Source organism: Callithrix jacchus, chromosome 10 (assembly GCF_049354715.1).
Source record: "Callithrix jacchus isolate 240 chromosome 10, calJac240_pri, whole genome shotgun sequence".
Taxonomy (NCBI): Eukaryota; Metazoa; Chordata; class Mammalia; order Primates; family Cebidae; genus Callithrix; species Callithrix jacchus.
Window position 1 is genome coordinate 92030605 of NC_133511.1, and position 21534 is coordinate 92052138.

At 37.3% G+C, this 21534-nt stretch overlaps 1 protein-coding gene across 1 annotated transcript in view; it reads right to left on the bottom strand.

Moving 5' to 3' along the window:
* Positions 1–708: 708 nt before the first annotated feature.
* SLC5A12 (solute carrier family 5 member 12) overlaps positions 709–21534 on the bottom strand; it is a 57427-nt gene continuing 36601 nt past the window's right edge. Inside the window, exons 10-15 of the mRNA XM_002755123.5 lie at positions 17101–17168; positions 13219–13305; positions 10592–10758; positions 8318–8421; positions 3259–3386; positions 709–1161 (exon numbers count right to left, since the gene is read on the bottom strand). Of these exons, the coding sequence (XP_002755169.1) occupies positions 1012–1161; positions 3259–3386; positions 8318–8421; positions 10592–10758; positions 13219–13305; positions 17101–17168 (704 nt within the window). The 3' untranslated portion in view covers positions 709–1011. The remainder of the gene's footprint in view (positions 1162–3258; positions 3387–8317; positions 8422–10591; positions 10759–13218; positions 13306–17100; positions 17169–21534) is intronic.

The window sequence follows — 21534 nt, forward strand, 5'->3', positions numbered from 1 at the left end:
CTGTTACCTTACCCTGGGGGAGTGAGTTGAGCTTGCTCATATGAGCTGAATGAGCAGAGTACAAGTCTTGTGGACAATGTATTTTGTCCAAAGAACTCTACGGCTCATGAAATCTCCTATGGTCAGGTACACTATTTCCAAGGTTCTTTTACCAAATTTGATTCTAACAAGTTTCTATGGGAAATTCCTTTTCCTTTTACCTAGCCCTGGAAAAAGACTCCAGACTTCTTCTTGAGCACTGGGGCAATTTTTCATTGTAAAATGATAGGAAGAAGAAATACCGCATGGTCTGCACAAAAAGCAGAGTTTTTAGTTACAACTTCTCCCACTAACCAGACATACCTCTCTTCTTCTGTGCTTAGCTGATTTTTTTTTTTAATGTTTGGTCAGGACAGCTAATGACTAGAATGACTGGAAAAGGACCTAACAGTGGCGGTGAAGGGATGTTAATAGTAGTTGTGTGCCAATTGCAGCTACAGGATGGGAGGAGATGGATGGCATAAAATATGTCTACATGTATTTTATGAGGTCGGAGCTGGATGTCATTCCTGTTTTATCCATCATGGTAGAAAAGCATTAAACATGCATATTCCTATTTCTGATTCTGCCTCTAAAGATATTTTGATGGCCAAAAACTAACTAAAATGAAAAACCTGAAATTTAATATGACACCAAACAAAGAGACTTTGATTTCTTGAATGGTGACGAAATCCAGTTCTCATTTATTCAATAAGGAAATAGTCAAGGACATAAGGAGCAAGCTAGGTTTTTTTCTCTGAAAGTTGGAGTCTTTCAAAGAATATCCTGGGAAACAGTCATTTTGCATGTAGTTATAAATAAGTACAAATAGGCAAGGGACATTCCTACCTCCTAGGAATGACAACTATACATGTCTGCTAACCAGTAGGCAAGAGGTATGTGGAGTCTGTGTGTGTGTATGTGTGTGTGAATGTGTGTGTGTGTGTGTGTGTGCATGTATGAGTGGGTGTGTGCATTCATACAGGTATTGCCTTAGAAATGGGTAATCTCAAAAACCATATTGTTGTAGCTTTTATCCTTGGGATCATAGCCTGGAAGATGTACCAGGCTTTCTCGCCTCAGTCCGTTTGGTAAGACAGATTCAGCCCCTTGTTTCCAGTTACCACCATTCTCAAGATTTTCCTGAGGAAAATAGAAAGACACACATTAGCAAGATAGACTTGATGTACTCCAAATTAACCTGAGAGAATCTTGCTTAGGCCTTAACATCAAAAAATTATATGTAAGTACAAAAGAAACATAAACAACTTTGTCCTAAGACATTCTCTAACTATTTTGATAACCCATGTAAGGTACTATTTCTAATGATAACAGCAAAAAGAACAATTTACTGAGGATTTATAGTATGTCTTGTGTTGCATGAAGAAATTTATACATCTCTAATTTAACACAGCAATCCTGTGAGGTAGTACTATTGCCTTATAAGGAGAGACATAACTGTGTCTCAGATAGGGATGGCCCTCTTAATAATAACAGGGACACCTATTCGTAAATTCCCCTGAATGCTAATCAACATTATTTTTTTGGCAAAGGAGCCCAATAGTGACACAAGGAGTGTCCCCTCCCATTCAACTTAGCCTTGAGAACAGAAGCTGCCTGAATTAATTTATTATTTATTCCAGGAAATTCTGTCTTCCTGAGTCTGCAAACAAATGAGTAACTTGATCTATTGCTTCTACAACTTCCTCAAAATTCATTTATACAAACAATCTGCTTAACCAGCTACCATCTCAGCAAAATAAATTGCCCATCTGGGTAAATAGCCCTTTTCTCAAAAGTATAGATTGTTCAATGAAGCAAACTCCTTGCTTGTCAACCCACTGTTTAATGATCAAAACTGACTTTAGGACCCTCACCTGACTATGTTTTCCAATTTTAAATTCTCACATCATAGTTTTGCCCAGTTCCAATAAGAACCCTGAATTGAAAGATCTACCTTAAGTCACTTAGGCTCAGAATCCTATAAGTGTCTGCACTTTACTTTCGTATTCTGAGCCTCTCTGTCAACGTGGTGCCCTCCCCTCCTGCCATAAGTAGTAAACACAGCTTTAGGTGATATACATTCTATTCTGCTGTTTTCTAGAGAGGAGAGCAATGGACACCTCAGAACTATTTGCCATGATATGGGTTAGGAGTCCATCTCCTAAAGTCCTAAAAGAATAAAATATCTGGGACTAAAAGTGAATATAAGTTTAAACTAAAAAGAAAAACACAACAACAATAACAACAAACCACTCTTGCCCTTAATCAAGCTGGGAAGACAGATGCTGATAAGGCCAGCTGCTCCCAAGGTCTGGCAGTCATCAAATGCAAACCCTTTGAGTGACCACTGCACTCCTACCAGTGCTGCCCCAGATAGCTTTGCAGTCATTTTCTACTTCCCATAGACCCCTTTTAGAATCATTCAGTGGGAACCCAAACCTTATAAAAGACATATTCTTCCTCCCACTTGTTTAGGGTGGCATTCCCCAGTTCCTCTGGAGTACCCTACCTGGCTGCATCAAGTTAGTAAGTCCAGTGTTGTCTAACTACATGCTCTTTCTGGTGGTCTTTGGCTGATGAAGCCTTAATAGTACTTAGACAGTGTCTCTAGTTCTGCCTTACCTAAACACACTTCCCTTTCCTGGAATAAGGAGCGCTGGGGAGTTAGAGAGTTAGGTGCATCTTGCTGCTTCTTTGCCTGTACATTCCCACCATGACCTTGTTTTACATTTATATCCCATGAAATTAGAAATGCTTGTGTCCATGTTGCTCTATGTAATTCCCCCCACCACCCACCCAGTTTTCAGATTTAAAAAAAGCTGAAATTGAGGAGTTATATAATTTACCCAAGGAATGTAGGACATGGAACCAGGATTAATCCCAGGACTGTCTGACTCTGAAGTCCATGCTATGAACTGTTACAGGAGATTGTGCCTTCAATTTATTCTTTTTCTATTCACTTTGATATTTTCCTAGAATTTACCTTCACAGGGGTTAAAACAAACTTTGAAAACTGACTACTTGCAATGCCAGTAATTCAGCTCCAAGGCACTTTTACCTATCAACCTATTTATGTGCTTAAAAGGTGATTAGCTGAGGTAACTCTGAAGTTGAAACCCAAATTCTTTCAAGTTCTAACATTGACCTCCTTCCCTTTCCAGTGCATCTTTGCAGCCAGTTCAAATGGACAAAACCAGGAGTACATACACATTTTTAGAAGCTCAAACATCAGCTCACCTGCTCTATCACACTGTCATGCTGAACTCCACACCAGCATAGTCTTTTGTATTTCTTAGACCAAAAGCAAAATAAATTACCAACTGGTCTAATTAACAGTGGTTGAATATCCTCACCTCTTTGGTAACCTATTAACAAAAGAACAAATAGATTAGATGGTTGCAGGCCACCAGTCTTTCTCTACAGATCTAAACATTCTCAACTTGAAAAGTAGATTACTTTTTAAAATAAGGGTGAAACCAGGACTGAGTGGTTAAGAAACAGAAATTGGTTAACTGCTGAAAGGGGCAGGAGTCTGTGTTTAAACGTCAACAAATTGTCAGGTCGGATAGGCTCATGACTGTAGCATTAAACAGAGACAACCTATTTATTTTTAAATATCTATCATGGAAAACTCTACTAGTACCCTTCTTCAGCCAGCGGAATGGTTAGCAGTAATTATGCAATTTCTTCCTTTAAAAAAAGCTCTTGACTTTTAGCCAAACCAGACATATTAATATTTAAGATAATCTAAGTCAGTATTTATAAAATTAGAGGTTATTTTTATTGTTCCTTCTTTTTTTCACCCTAACCTCCTAAACAAGCAATACCCTCATGTTCCTCCTAGCCACTTTCAACATTCCTCATACCTCCTCTTGCCTCACACCTCCTTTTCTTTTCCTTGAAACATACCTGTTCAATGTCCTATTTCTTCAAATCCTGCTGTGGAACAAGAGTCTAACTGATATTCAAACCAAGATGTAAAGGCTGATGATTTTGCCCCTCCCAGAACTTAAACACTATTCACTAATACCCAATTTTATTCAATCATAGTTATTAGTCCCATAGTCAGTGTAGTGTAAAAATCCCTAGAGAGAGGAGTGGATTCGTGGTTACATCATTGATATAATTCCTTTTAAGTGCCAGATACTGTGCCAATCCACAAACGTTTTCTCAAATTGTTTTCTTGAGACACACACACACAAAAGTAGATGTTTGTTTGTTGTTTGAGACAAAATCTCACTCTGTTGCCCAGGCTGGAATGCAGTGGCGTGATCTTGGCTCACTGCAACCTCCACTTTCCGGATTCAAGTGATTCTACTGCCTCAGCCTCTGGAGAAGCTGGGACTACAGGCATATGCCACCACACCTGGCTAATTGTTTGTATTTTTAGTAGTGATGGGGTTTCATCATGTTGGCCAGGTTGGCCTCGAACTCCTGGCCTCGGGTGATCTGCCCACATCAACCTCCCAAAGTGCTGAGATTACAGGTATGAGCCATTGCACCCGGTCAGAAATACAGATTTTAAAAATTCTAAATTTGAGGTTTAAACAGTGTATTCCCTGGGATTACGTCACCCTGTCAAAAGACATTTGACCACATAGAATCCTACTAGCATGAATAATAATATTTATCAATTACTGAATGTATTCTGTATACTGAGTACATTTCACACAAATTATCACTAATTCCTATAAATAGGTAGGTATTGTTATTTTCATTTCATGAATGAGAAAATGATAAACTTTTCTGTGAGCTGATAAATGATGAAGCATATGTTTAGTTAAACATACGTGATCTTAGAGTCGGTAACCCTCCATTTGCCTTAATGTGTGTATGTGTGAGTGGCAGAGGAGAAGTTGAAAAACCTCAAACTCCTATCCAAGGACAACTATGAATCAGAAAAATTTAATTTGGGACAAAGCCATTTCCAAGGTTTCAAACAGAGAAGAATTTTGTCTCTAAATGAACCACAATCATATCAAACACTCCAATGAATAATGTAGATCTATTGTCACTTGAGAGCAGGTCCTGAGATTTGCTAAGAAGGACAGGACTCTGTTTCATTTGGAGTTAGATTCTGTTTCCTTCTAGAAAAAGATAATATTGCCTTTTGGAGATAGTAGATGGTAAAACAAAGTTTAGGGCTATAATTCTCACAGGTAGGAAAGTCAAAAGTGAAAATTAAACTCAAATTCTCAAATCAGAATCTCTGTATTTGCCTTTAATTGTGGATTTATCATCTCTTTCATAGCAAGACCTTGGGATTGAGCATCAGTAGCTGTTGAGAAAATTGATTGAAACCAGGTTCATCAAGAGACTACAGGACTGTGAACATATTATGTAAGAAAAGAGAAGGTTATTTTCTGTAGACAAGTGAGTTTTTCCTAAGGAAAAAAGAAATTTCATGCTTGCAGAGGAAATGTCCCTAGATGTGTAGTAACTTGGGGTGGGTTTGAGGAAAGTTCCCCTTCCTCTGGGCCAAAGCAACTCTATGCCAAGGTACTAACTCCATGAGCAGAGTGCACCCTAAAATCCATTTCCTACATGGATTGTTGGGCACAAGCCCCAAAACTCTCAGCAGAAGTCCTGAGTACAAGATATAGGCTTAAGTTGAAAGTCAGGAAAGCCAGGTTAGGAATGGAAAGGACATAAAATTTCAGAAACCTAGGAAAAAAGAGACAGTATATAAAGTTTCAACAGAAAGAATGGCATGAGTGTGTATGTATGTATCTGTGTGTTACAAAGAAGAGAGAGAGACTGAAATAAGGTAGATTATATCCCAGAATCAGAAATTAGAATGGTATCAGATTTCACCACAGCAAACTGAAAACTAGAATACAATTGAGCTATATCACATCATTACACAGAGCTACACAATTCCTGACAATTTATAAGGTAGTGCAATAAATTTCTCTGATGACACGAATGATCTAGTACAAACACTAACTTTTTTTTATGTTAAGAGATAGATAGTAAATATTTTAGGTGTTGCTGGCCAAAGGATTTTTGTTGCCACTATTCAACTCTGCCTTTGTAGAGTGAAACCAACCATAGTCAAGAGCAAATAAATGGGCAAGCTTTGTTTATAGAAAAGTTAAAAAAAAATAGGTAGTAGGCCAGATTTAACCTTAGTGTATGAAACCATAATCTAAAATATAAAATAATAGACTGATAACTAACAACTTTATATCTGAGACTTGCGGCTTTATGGTAAATGAGAAAAATATAGTAAGATTCAGATAACTATGAACTACTATACACTGAAAAACAGAGTAGCATTAATCTATACATACTGTCCTGATAATGGGATCTTTTGGTCACTTGATAAGTCAACAATGGCATTTGTATTTGATTTAGGAAATAGTATTTTCATTCCACATGTCTAAAAAAAAAACTTAAAAAAATTAATTTCAGCCACCCAGCAGAATTTTATCAGTAAAAATGAAGAATTTCAAGTGTATCTTGGGCCAAGATCTCCTTTCAGAAACTGATGCAAAAAATGATCAATGATGTAAACTTTCTGGAGTTGCTAATCCACATAGACATAATTCTATGTGTCAACATATATGAGTAACATACATAGCATATCCTTGAGGTGCAGTATTTTATCTGGAAGAAGCATAATTGAAGACATCACCTATTAAGACCAAATAAGACCAAGATAAAATATGACACAAGGAGAACAGACCCACAAAAGGCCCTTGTCCTTCCTTACTGACCCTATTCTACATTCAAACATTGTAAGACTTTCTTTAAAAGATTCAGCAAGTATTACAGAAGATTTGTTAAAGCCCCTAAGTGAGCAGACCTGAGGGTATCAGAATAGCACTAAGGCCTCATTTGGAAGACAAGCATCAGGAGGCAAGAACATCTGGTGGTCACGTTCAAAACTTCTTCCAAATGTTTGAAGGTATAATTAGACTTTGCTAGAGTGTTCACTCTGGTCTTGAGGGCATTTCACTAAGACCTGGCTCATTTGGAGAAAAAGAAAACATAGGGATTGATATTAGAAGAACTGTGCATCCTGAAAATGTCAAATAATTTTCAATCAAATTTAATATAAGTGCTGCTGCATTAAGCTAAGAGCATGCTAATTCTGGTGCACACATGGAAAATATAGACTGGCAAACCACTGGATTCCGTGTGTACATATTTCCTGCTTTAGAAGGAAATGTTCAGGTAGCTGAAACCTTGACTGTCTTCTAAGTGGTGACTGACCACTGAACTGAAATGTCTAGGTGTATCTCACTAGCAGCAAGGAGCCACAGATGTCAGGATACTAAGGCAAAATCTAAACAAAATGAATAAACAATCTTTCATCTGAAACCACTTACATAAAGATATTTAGAGAGTTGTTACTACATGAAAGACTGGGTTTACAAGATTTATAGTCTATTCTTTATCATAGCTAAGATCTTCTTACATTTCAGTGAATGGCTAGTGACATCATATCCAGAACAATAGGGCATTGGAGCTTGCATATAACATTTCTCATATACCATCATCAAAACTGTTGCCATTCAGGTTTTGTGTTGAGTAAGAATATCAGTGATTGCTCATTGGTATATAATAGTTGTGGAAAAGTAGAATACCTTAAAATTTTTTAGCTAAAATATATACTCCAAGGAGGTGGAGGGATAAGAGTACAATGAACTTATTCCACCCCATTCCCTCCCACACTTTCACCACCACTACCAACCCCTCATGAGCTTTGACACAAAAAGGACATTAATCCATTAAAAGGGCAAGTATGGATGATAGACACTGTTGCTAAAAATGGCTTACAGTAAAGCTGCTCACTGCAGAGAACTCCATGACCCTAGAGGAGCAGCCTTCTTTGGGACAACATAGGCAAAAACAACAGTAAGGCTTTCCTTTGCTTTTCTAGTACATTAGTAAAGGCTGACTCTATGAGATAATAAGATGATGACAAAATCTTGTCTCTTACTGAGATGATGGGAAAAGAACCAATCGGAATATTTAACCTTACTTGATGTTTGTTACATTACAGAGGATTTTTCATACTCCAGCCTCTGGGGAGCATGGGTCAAGACATCTTTTTTAAAAAATAATATATAGAAAATATTTGAATATGTGTTTTATATACTAATAATTAGATATACAATAATGAAGGGGATCGCTTTTGTATGTCAGCTTGGAGGGATTAGACATCTCTCTGGGAAGAAGGGTTTTTGTGGGAAACTTGAATTCAAACCAGTAAGACAGCCAGCCAGTCCACCAATGCACACACTAACCCATGTTTTCTTTAGTTCCTAAGTGAGGAATTACAACCAACCTGTTATGAGGCTGATGATTACTCCAGCAGCAATGCATCCTAGGCAGCCCACTGCACTGTAGTAAAGGTAGGAGATCGAGTACCAGGTATCAGCTATTGCAGGTCTGTGGAGAACAGCACATGTCACCAATTCCGTGCATTCTAAAGACCCACAATAATGTAGAGGACTGCTCAGGATTCATTCTAGGGCCTGGCATCTCAAAAGCCTAAAGCATAACTTTTTGTCATTTAAAAATTATATTTAGAGAAGCTGTGTTTTGTATTGCAATCTATCCAATTCATCCCTGAATTACAAATATAACATTATATATACTGAATTATAAGTATTACAATGAGGATTGTGTCTTTCATTCCATTTGTATTATTTATTCTTCAGACATTTATTAAGCCCAGATTTAGTGCCAGGAACTGTGACAGGCATTAGTGATATAAAGATGAGAAAGCCACAAAGTCTACCTATAGGAGCTAATAGACAACCATAAAATGGGTTGGTTTGCCTGAGTAGAAAAGGTATTGAAGATTTTGGTAGCCTTCAGAGAAAGTATCAAATTCAGACTAATGTATGAGATGACACCTCATTTTGAGAGAACAATTAGTAGTTAATCAAGCAAAGAGGGTACTCAGGGCCAGGAACTGGCATTCCAAGAAGAGAATACAGTAAATATATGGAGGAGAGAAGAATCAACATGGTTTATGGGGAACTATAGCTAGGTTTAAATTATTTGATATAAAATTTATGGAAAGAAAATAAAACTCAAAGCCGAATGGAAGCAAGATAATGGAGTGCCCATTTGGAACCTAAGTCAAAATGAATTTTATGGAAGAATGAGGGACACTACTATGGCTCCTGAAAGACAAAGATTTTAGGAGAGTAGAAATGAACACTAAAAGATATTCCTATAAAGAGAATAGCTTGATTAAGGACTCAAGTTTAGGAAAGAGTGGGATCGGCATAAGGTAGAAGAGAAGGAACAGAATTTAGAGTAGAAGGAAAAGAATGGTTAATAACATTAGTAAACATTAAAACCACAGGAAGCTTTTAATTTTGGCAGATATTTAGCTCCAGGATAAAAAGGCTATGTTTTATTCCACAAGCACACAAATCGTTGAAGTCATCTCCATGTGGTAGTAATGAGTTCAGGCAGGTGCTTCAGAAAAATAAATCTAGTGACTGCTTGGATAGAATGGATTATGTTAGAAAAGAAGAGAAGATAGAAAAATGGAGTAATTAACACAAATAAGATCATTTCACTTTTTTGGAATTTGTGAAGACGAGACTAGTCTCAAAATTGACAAAGACAATGGAGAGGAGAAGATATGCTGGGCTGAGAGAGATTTTCATAAATGTAATTCACCATATTATCTGGCCAGTGTGAGAAGGCTGGACTCAGAGGGAATGAGCCAGTACAGAGAGCTATTGATGATAATCAGAAAGGGACTAATAAAAATGAGGTACTTCTCTGGATACACAAAAACCACAAATCCTATATTTCTAGACTTCCTCTTACATACAATTAGAATGTGAGAATGAGCATTTATTAAAGTCATGTATAGTGCTACTTGTTATATATATGGAATCTTATCTTATTTGATTCTCTCAAAAATGAAGCATAGTAGGTGCTAATACCCTCATTTTTTCAGTCAAGGGCTCTGAGAATTCAAGAAGTTACATCTTACTAACTTGTCCAAAGGTACAGAGGGAATAAATGGTAAAACCAAAATCCAAACCCAGGTATTTCAGATTTCAAAGTCCACAATCCTCTCTACACCATACTATCTGATGTATTTTGATATTTTTGTCACCTACTCTACTCAGAAGTAGAAAGGGAAACCCTTTGTTAAACCCTCTGTAACCCTCTGTCCATACCGCGTGGTTTAGAACCCATAGGTTCACAGCAGTGCTCCTAACACAGCATGCCCGTAAGCATTATCCTCATTGCTCACAAACTTCTTCTCAGTTTAATTCTTTTGAGGACACTATGTTCCTCATACTCAGTCACCTGTCTTTCAACCCTCCACTGTTTTTCTGTTTTGTACTTATATCTCCAATGAACTCTTTCACCAAATTCGTTTTTGTATGTCTGAATACAGAGGAATGGACATCTGCGGAAAGCTGCAGCCCTGCATTGCACTCTTCAGTGCTGGGTACTTCCCAGAGTGAGCCTCATAAGAGAGCAACATATGTCTCATCAGACTTATCTCTGAAGAGCATACCCCGCTTTTACTGGGTGACCCACTCTCTGGGACTTAGCACCATCTTAAAAGTCAGCATACCTGCTGGATAGTACTGGAGGCCCTGTTGCTGTCACATTTGATTTGATACATTGGTCTGTTGATAGAGGCAAAGGCCATGTCTTAGAGGCTGGTGCAGGGTAAATGAAAGCCCCAATGGCCACCCAAAACGACAAGGTGATTCCAGTAAGAAGACCTCCTAGTGCACCCTGGATGAAGAAGAAAAAAGTTAATGGGAAATTTGACAAAGGTGTCTTTTGAAAGAATAATGAGATGAGGAGTTCTATGCCTTAGAGATCCTAGCTGTCCATCTCAAATCTTGGCTACACGTTTTTGAAACAGTCTACTCAAACTGCCTTCACCTCAACTCCCATAATGCAGGTTTATTAAGGAGTATTTTGTTCTTTAATTGAAGACACCAGATAATTTCATGGTGATCATTAGATTTCTAGCAATAATTTTTTTCCTCCTTAGGGTTTCTCTTACTACTTAAAAAGCCACTGAAACCTCAGTTCTCATTGGAATACTTTCAGAGTTTAAGAAAAACTTCAAATATTGGAGATGATGCAGTCATTTTGGTTATTGACAGCTTTCATGCAGAAATTATTACTCCTCTCTCTCTTCCCAAGAACTCTGACAGAGTCCCCTGACTCCCTAATTTGGATATTTTTTTGTTTGAGTCCGAATACTAGCAAGTGCATTTAATAGTCTTGTCATTTAAGGTTTATATTTCTTAATAAATAGTGAAAAGCCAAAGAGCAATTTCTCTCTTAGAGGAGGCAGAGCAATCTAGCAGAGATTAGGACCACTAGAAAATATCTTCTGATGCTCCAGTCACTGCTAGGTAGCTGAGCCTTCTCAATCAGAGAAAACAAACTTGTTGGCTTCTCTAGTTGTTCAGAAAAAAACAGAAGAGACCTCAGTAAGAGTTCCAGAATGCTTTCTCCATTATTATTTGAAGAAACTAAATGTGTGTGATTTGAATATCTGTGCTATGGTCTAAACTAGTGGTCTGCAAATTTCTGATATAAAAGCCAGACAATACATATTTTAAGTTTTGTGAGTCATGCAGTATCTGTCACAACTACTCAGGTTTTATCTTATAGCATGTAAGCAACCATAGACAATATTCAAACAGAAGAGCCCACTTGGCTGTGTTTTAGTAAAACTTTATTTATGGGCACTGAAATTAGTATTTGATGTAATATTTATTATGTGCCAGAAATATTATTCTTCTTTTGACATTTTTTCCAACCATTTAAAAATGTCAAAACCATTTTTAGCTTGAAAGCCAGACCAAACACAGTGGGGAGCTACATTTGGCTTGATGCATATCTTTTGCTTACCCCTGGCCTACCAGTAAAGGGCAAATGGATTTCAACTGGGGGCTAACCTTGGTTGACATATTATAACTAGCTGGAGAGCCATGTTGAGACAGATTCTGAGGTTGTAGCCACATTCTGTGGCAAGGAGAGCCATGATTGCTTAGTAGGATCAGCCATGGCCATTGATGAGGGAAAAGGTAACAAAAATTTATAATATTTACTATATTTTAGTAAATATCTAGGCAGAGGGCATGTCTTTGAGGCTGGTACAGGGTAAATGAAGGCCCCAGTGGTTGCCCAAAATGACAAGGTGATTTCAATAAGAGAAATTAATATGGTTTTCCTGATCAAATAGAAAAAACTACTAACATAGATAATAAATTAATGTTTACAGTGCACTAAGATCTTATATAGCTAGCTCCTACTTTTTGTGGCTAGGATATTGTCTTCTCTCACATTACCTCCGCAAAGACACAATATTCTTGTCAACCCCAATATCAGACAAGTGATTAAGACTGCTTGTGAAGTGCTGCAAATACCAGAATGCTTGCTGTCAATCAATCCCTTTATCTGGCCCCACAAGATTTAACTAGAAGAGAGGTCAATAGGGGTCAGGTAGCCACAGAGACCTAATCAGGTATACTATCTAACAGAGACTTTATGGAATACCCTATAGTATATACACAAATAAGTGTCAAGTTAAGCTTTCAGGAATCTAAAGACTTTCTTGACATACATGCATGTAAGTTTGCATGCACATGGCAATAAGTGAAAAATGGCAATTTTGCTAGATTGAGAAAATTCTGCTATTTTAAATGTTTTAAAATTATGGTTATAATATTTCTCCAAATAATTAGTTTGCCAGAGAAGCAAAATGAAGATACAGCTGTTAGAACCCAAGTTAGTCCTTTCTCCCCTACATAAATTAATTTAATAAAGTTAGTTATAAATCTAGGTGGCTATACACAGAAAACAATGACATTCACATTTATAAATAGGAATTTTCAAAATTGTGTTTTAACAAAACTATTCTTGAATTCAATATCTATTTTACAGTTAATGTTGTAGGTCTTTAATTTAGAGAAGACTTAATTTAACCTTAAAGAGTAAGCTTTGATGTCAGGATATATCCTAGTTCATGACTACCTCTTTTCTTTTTTCATTTCTATTCCCAGAAAGATGTCACTGAAGTCAGAGATAGGTAGGCTAAAAGCTCTGTTTGATTCTACTGTGGATTCTTTCCCTGGCAAAGACAAGTAGTTTTCCAAACAGGGTGAGAGAAGAAAGAAAATGACTGGGCCCAGTTTTGACTGGGAATTGTGAAAAGGGCTGTGGGATCCTTACCTTCCAGTTCACAAAAGGGAACAAGATTCCCAGGGAGAATAAACCTAGCATTGGTCCTCCACACATGCCATGAATGCTGAGGGCAGCCTGTGGAACAAAAGCAGACCAGATGAACCCCCCACTCAAGTACATCTCTTACTTCCTGGCATCATCCCTCTCTTAGACCTGGGATGAAATTGGACCCTAGTTCTGACTGTGCCATTTATGAATTATGTGCTTTCTATAAGTAATTTCTCAATTCTGGACTCAATGATAAGCACAATATTTACCTGTGTGTGTGTCTGTATGTGTGTGTGTGTTTGCATAGTAGAAAAGCAGGCAACCTGAATGTAGTTTCAAGTTCAAGCCGAAACGCATTGAGCTTCACAGTCTTCTTTCTCTATAAATAAATAAGGCCATAGAACCAAGGGGACTTCAAATTACCCCCAGCTGTAATGCAATTCTTTTATCCAGAAAGATGGATTGCAATGCATGATTGGTTTCCTCAGATCTATTCTTAACAAAATGGAGGCAGATGAGAGTAAAACCTTCCTTCTTCCCCAGCATTGATACTTAAAATATTCTTGGCTTTTTCTCTGCTGACTGATAGCATCAATTCAGTTTCTAGGGTTGCTGAATTTGGAAGGTAATTTACTAGTGATTACATAGGAGAGTCAGTAAGTTAGTAAAGATAATTTTATCTTCCCCTGTGGGAAAAATATTTGACAATCTCTTACAAAGTCACTAGCCATCATGCCTTAGAACAAAAATGCCGTCACATGATTAAAAACAAGTGAGGGGAGTGGGGGGTGGGGGAATTCAAGAGTTCCTGGATTTAAAACTATGTATATTTCTGTAGTGTACAAAAGCAAACTAATTTTAATTTTTACCTTTCTTTTTGCTAATATTAAGCATGTTTAATCAGGAGGATTCATCTGATTCATCTAATTCAGCCTTCTCATTAATGCCCAAATCCCTTCTAAGCTACTCATGCAAGTACAGGACAATAGCTTTGTGCATTGGGGTTAGGGTGGCCTTTGAGGCTTGGGCAGGATATTTTATCATGCTGTGCCTTAGCTTCCTCACATATCACATGGGTACACTAATACTTGCTTCCCATTTGGGGGCCATGGGTTTTGGTTAGTATTCAATGTGGAATCCAAGAAAAACACAGAATAATGTCTGAGGACTAGGGAGCACATAAAGGCCCTAAAATGTTGACTACTACTATTATTATCTTTTTATTACTTCTCTTACCTGCTCTATTATTGGGCTCCAATCCCCGAGGCATGCCATTTGATTGCTGGACTGTTATGATATCTGGAAAGTTTTTTCTCAAGTTGAGATTAAAATGTGCCTAAAAGTCATTAACAGCTCTTAGCAGAATTAGCTGATAATCATTAGGAGAGCAGAATATTGGATAGAACAACCTTTCTCAAAGGAAGCTTGGCAAATCACTAACTGATCTTCCCTGCTGCTATTTGACCCCAGCCCTTCCTGTCCCTCCACTCTCCACCCTATTGTGGTTCTGTGGTCACATGTTTCAAGTGAAACAGGTTTCCTTACTACAAGATTTTTTGAAACCTTCAGTATGCCACTGTATCACATGGATTTTGGAGAGTGGAATGCAGGGTGCCGTGTACTCCAAAATCTTCTGACTGTGGAAATTTTCTTTCTTGGAGCATGTCACAGGATGAGGCTTTCCAGAACATACTTTCTAAATTCTTAAACTAAAGCATTGAAAGAGTCTTTGTTTAAGGGATTTAAGCTGCCCACACCCTCATTCCCAGCACCACGCATAAACACATACAGTACAGGGTGGTTTTGGAAACAGGAAGTGAAATTAAACCTGGCTCTATACCTCATCCCTTTACTTGATGTAAAATCTGAATATGAATGTTGTGCCATTAAATTCAATTTAGTAAGGCTGTTTGAAAAATTAAATAAGGGAATTATAGTTGCCTTTTTTTGCTCATCAAAGTCAGATGTGTTCAGAGAAATGAGTGGACCACCGTAGAGACAAATACCTCTCCTAGGAAACGAGGGGTCAGAGTTTTCATTTCTTGCCTATCAGCATCTCTTAAACTACATGGCATACATTTTAACCAATCAAGAAGGTGGGTCCAGCCTACTCATCTGAACTAAGGCAGGTGGATGAATGCATCACTCACAACTTTCTCCTCTCTACAAGAATCATTTTCTGCCAGTTTTTGGAGGCGTCTTTGCCTATCTGGATCCCCTCATAATTCAGTTGCAGAGAAGCTTACAATACAAATATCTCTGGAAGAAAACAATTTAGTGACTCAAATCATCACCAGTTGGACATGATAATACTTTCTTAAGAGTAAATACTGATTTAGGGCACAAGGCATCAGAGGTGACTTGAAAATATAGGTTCCATGAATAGGAAAATAAACCTAAAACAAGTGCCTGAGATCACTAACAACAAACCTCACCACCTTGCCACTTCTGCTTTGTAGAAGGGTTTATATCAGAGTGCTTCAAACATTATGAAGGGTTTACAAAGCAACTGTGAAAAAACAGTATGTGAATAGCTTATTAGAGAGGACACCCATGTTTCCAGTGCCACAAGTTCTTTTATGTAGACAAGTGAATTATTCTATCACTTAACTCTCCCAGATTTGTTCCCTAAATCCTAAAATGGAAATAATGAAACTTATCTAAATAGTCATTGGAAGGATCAAGTAAGTTACACTGCTCTGGGAATTAGAAGACATCCTATAAACGTTAATGATCACTATTCACTCACTGTGACTCATATTTTCATTTGAAAAACATTTTGGAAAACTTAATGCCATGATAAGAAACTCTTAAATGATGTTCAAATTACACAAGGCTGGATGTGGTGGCTCACATCTGTAATCACAGCACACTGGGATGTTAAGGCCAGTGGATCACTTGAAGTCAGGAGTTCAGGTCCAGTCTGGCAAATATGGCAAAACTCCATCTCTACTAAAAATACAAAAATCAACTGGTACCTGTAATCCCGGCTACTGTGGAGGCTAAGGCAGGAGAATCACTTGAACCTGGGAGGCAGAGGTTGCAGTGAGCCAAGATTGCACTATAGAGCAAGAATCTGTCTCAAAAAAAAAATACAAAAACAAAACCTCACAAAGACACAAGGGGACTGAGAGAATTGGAGTAGATTCTGAAGATGTGCTTATCTGATGCTGCTTTGTGAGTTGAGCAACATGGGAAATGGGGATCAGTGGCTCAGGAGACTTTGGTCATAGACCTGGCTTTGCCTCTAACTGTAAGAACTTGAACAGAGTATTTTCACTTTTTTTCTGTAATCACCTACAAAATGAAGGTGTTGAAACAGATTATCCATAAGGGTCCTTCTAGCACTGATATTTCATGGAACGGGGAATTGTCAGTTCAGCTTGGATGATAGGTAGAGGTGAGTAGATATCCCAGTTCTACCACTCTTTTTGTAACTTTGAGACAGTTACTTGTTACTTTCTTCATCTAATTTCTTCATCTGGAAAATTGGTACATTAACTATACTACGTTTAAGAGAAGTGATGAAGATTAAATAAAATAATACATTTAGGAATCTGCCTAGAACATAGTGTTACATAAATGTTAGATAAATGTCAATTGTTATTGTTTTTGCTATTTTATCACCACTTTTATATCAGAATAATAAATTCTCAGAGGTGAATTTTTAGGAGTTTCTAATTTTATTTCATTATCCCATCACTAGTTTTAATAGTTTCCCCTTCTGAAAGTGATTTTGGTTAACATTTTACATGTATTTTTAATTTGAAGCTGGAATTATTAAATGTCAGCCTTTGGATCTTGCAGGAAGAGGCAAGACATTAGAAGAGAGTGGGGGGAAGTTGCTGTGAAATCAAATGTGTCTTTTCCTTCTTTTGTTACCTGCACAACACCTCCCATGACAGATGCAGCCACAGCCATAGATGTACACATCACGCCAAATAAGGGACCTGAAAAAAAGAAAGAAAAATTACAACCATAATTTCCTGAGGGATTCCTGACTTCAAGGGATTGCTTGAGTCCCCACTCAGAACTGTCTCTGATGCCAGCCTTTTGCAAAGGGATCTCAGCACGGACTGCCCTCCCAATTCAGCCATCATCAGCCCCAAGAGAGGCATTTAGGAAGTCTCCCTACCAAGGAGAAGTGTCAATGACCTGCTTCTTCAGATTCAGGTGAAATGAACTTGTATCCAGCCTCAAGGGTTCTCCTTCTAAGCGTCTAGAAAAAAATCTATTATATGGAAACAACATGAAAATGTGGGAAAGATCCAGACTAATCTAGACTAAATTGGTGGAAGCTAATTCCAGGGCAACCACCCTCCAGCAGGAAGCTGAAAAATAAGCTACTAATTCCAGGATTCCAATAGTTTTCCATCTTAACAATGGTTAAATAATGTGTACACATTCTACCTAACAGGTTTTGCACATCTGGAAAGTTTTTCTGATTTTCCCTTTGGTGCTTTATTTGTATTATCCTTAGGGTCCTTAGATATATTACATAATGATTTGTTTCCATATCACCATAAGGGTCTTCAGAGTATGGTGTTCTTCTGGTATCACAAAAGCTCACTAAATGAATCACCATATACGTTTTAATCATCTTTTAAAAAAAATGTCATTTTTTTTTGAGACAACGTCTCCCTCTGTGGCCCAGGCTGGAGTACAGTGGTGCAATCTCGGTTCACTGCAACCCCCACTTCCTGGGTTCAAGTGATTCTTCTGCCTGAGCCTCCCAAGTAGCTGGGACTGCAGGCATGCACCACCATGCCTGGATATTTTTAGTAGAGACAGGGTTTCACCATATTGACCAGGCTGGTCTCAAACTCCTGACCTCGTGATCCTCCCGCCTCGGCCACCCAAAGGGCTGGGAACAATGTTTTCTTTTAAACCATCTTTTAAAGAGTCATTGTTTTATATATATCTCTGTTTAAAAATTATCTGAAAAGTACCCTGAAATTCAATAATAACACATAAACTAAATAATAGAAAGATAGGCAAAAAGTAGCAGATAGACAGAGACAGAGCCACAGTGACAGAAACGGAAAGAAAAGAAAACTATTATGTTGATTTTTTTTTTTTTTTGAAACGGAGTTTCTCTTTTGTTACCCAGGCTGGAGTGCAATGGCGCCATCTCAGCTCACCGCGACTTCTGCCTCCTGGGCTCAGGCAATTCTCCTGCCTCAGCCTCCTGAGTAGCTGGAACTACAGGCATGCGCCACCATGCCCAGCTAATTTTTTGTATTTTTAGTAGAGACGGGGTTTCACCATGTTGACCAGGATAGTCTCGATCTCTTGAGCTTGTGATCCACCTGCCCTGGCCTCCCAAAGTGCTGGGATTACAGGCTTGAGCCACTGCACCCGGCCTTTATGTTGATTCTTTTTAAACATTCTCTGAACTATCCAGCACAGTTCCCAATATGACTATTAATTCAATCTTACTGAATACAGACCATAGATTAGACATTGCACCAAATGCCAGTGCTATAAAGTTAGAACTTGATTCCCGTCTCTAACAGCTTTCATTCTAGGAAGGAACTACTTGTAAATTAATCCAACAAGTATATGTATATGTCCAAGAACAGTGCCTGGTAAACAGCAAGTACTATGTATTTATCATTTTTATTATTTTATATCAGATTTGGTACATTATATTTCTTATCAGGAATTAACTCTTGGAATCAGGCCAGTAACTTTTGAGGCTGTCTTTTCCAACTTCTCAATAAAACACAGAAAGAAAAGAAAATGTCAAGATTGATCAATAAGCACTTGTTAAAATTCTAGAACTGTTCCCACTATCTACTATAGATAAATTAGACTACAATTAGATAGATTACTGTTAGACTATTAGGTAGGTAGATTAGACTACAGAAAACAATGTTTGCCCTGACTGTGTATTGCTTCATGAAAAAGGAGAGTCCTACATGCCTGAAAAGCAGAACAAAAGACGTTTTTTCTCTCCTTCTGACTGCTCTCTCATTGGACCAATGGTTACCTGTTCAAATGAGGTTCTAGGCAGCCATCCCTCAATTAAAAAGTTCTTCTTTTTTTGTGCTGACTAGAGAATTGATTCTATCCTCCCCACAAAATCTTGATACTTCCACTAGATTGCAACCAACAGCAACCTACCAGGTAGGAAGTTTATGGGAACTTTGTGGGGATTCCATAGACACCTGGAATATCTCCCACAAACAAAACAGTAGAGGGAGAGAAAGCCCCACAGTTGCAGAAAATGCTATGGGTTTTCCCAGTGTGGCATCAGGTCAGAGGATCAGAAAACAAAACACAGGCATAGGTGAAACTTCTACCTCAATCAAGCATATCAATGGATATCTGCTAGAAACTGGGAATTATACTAGCAGCAATGCCCATCTACTTGCAATCAGCTCTCACTGAGAGTGAGCAGAATCAAGGCAATTCAACAACCCAGTTAGCAAACATGTGGTCGACATTCCTCTCTTCAAGCGCAAGTAAAAAAAAAGAAAATAAATATAGAATACATGACAAAATGTTGAGAAAAAAAGGAACAAATATATTAACCTAAAAACTAAAATATATAGTATGCTTTCTGCAAGTAATTCACTTTAGAAACCAGAAAAAATAATTTAAAACTTTGACAATCTTAATATGCTGCAAGAATACACAGACTCAATGAAGCAAGAACATACAGGTAAAGAGAAAACAAATAAGATGAAAAGAACAGTAAGATAGGATGCAACACTAACAAGTTCAGATGAAGATGGATCCAGGTGTGATAAGAAAAAATCACAAGGAAATTAAAATGAGGATAGTTGACTAAGCCATTCCATGCCTAGCTATTTATCAAAGAGATATGGAAACATGTACACAAAAAGACTTGTGCAAAAGTATTCATAGCAGTTTTTTTCATAATGACCTCAAACAAACAGTACAGGCTCATCAGTAGAAACAGATGTTATAAAAAAGATTTGTGGTATGTGCATATATGGCATACTATTCAGCAATACAAAAGAATAAACTATGAACACACACAAAGCCCCATGTAATCTCAAAAACTTTATGCCGTAAGAAGGGTATTACCAAAAAAATGCAATTGTGTGATCTCATTTATATAAAATTCTAGAGGAGGTAAAACTAATCTATGGTAGAAAAAATTAGAACAGTAGTTGCCTCTAGAGGGTGATTGGGAGAAGAGCATGACTAGAGAAGACATAGAAGAACATTCCAGGGTGGAGGTAATACATCTTGATAAGTGGTTGGGTTACACAGTGTATGCATTTGTCAATACTCAAGAAATGTTTATTTAATATTTGTCCATTTCATTGTAGGTGAATTTTTTTACATTAAAAAAACCTTGAAACAAATAGTGAATTATGATTAACAATGTGCATGTTACAATAAGTTGGGGGAATTCTGCGGAGGTCCACAATTTACTTTTAAATGTATCAAAAATATGATGGATTAATGAATGAATAGACAACTGGATGGATGTGTGAAAAAGCAAGTTTAGGAAAATATTAATGGAGAATCTAGGCAACGTATACATGTGAGTTCACAATAAAGTTTTTAAACTTGGCCATATAATTTAATTTTTATAGTAAAATGTAAGGAACGTAACACAATAGCATAATTGAAGTCACTATTGTTAGGAGGTTTATATAGGGAGAATTCAAAGTAACAAAGAAAAACTTCAAGGGTGCAAAGGAAAAGGACAAAGTTATGAAAATAAGAGAAAAAGTGAAGGATATGAAAAGCAAAAAGCAACCTAAATTAGAAAAACAATTAAGAATAAAGGGATGATAAAACTGTTCATATTTGCATGCAACAACCCCACACTGTCTATAAAATCAATTTGCATTTTAAGAATCAATGAGAATTGAATAAATGATCATACATATCCTTTTCAAAACAAAAACAAACAAAAAATTACAGCTTTTCCACACTGATAATAAATAGTTTAGAGGACATTGTGGGGAAAGCATCTTACTCATAATATCAAGGAGAGGAGAAGGAGGAGGAGGAAAGAAGAAGAAAAGAGGAAGAAAAGAAGAGAGCGAAGGGGAGGAAGGAAGAGGAGTTGAAAGAGGAAGACATGAATATAGTTAATATGTAAAATAAAAACTATAATACAATTGGAATTAAAGAGGAAAAAATAAATGCTATTGCTAGGTAAAAGGTTTACAAAGATGTCAGTTGTTCCCAAATAGATTTTCAGGTTTAATGTAATCCCATGGGGTGGGAAGTGGCAGTGGGAGGTTCAGATAGGTTCCATGCAATAAACTTTAAAGTCAATTTGAAAGAATAAACAGTAATGAATCACCAATTATTTTTATAAGAATT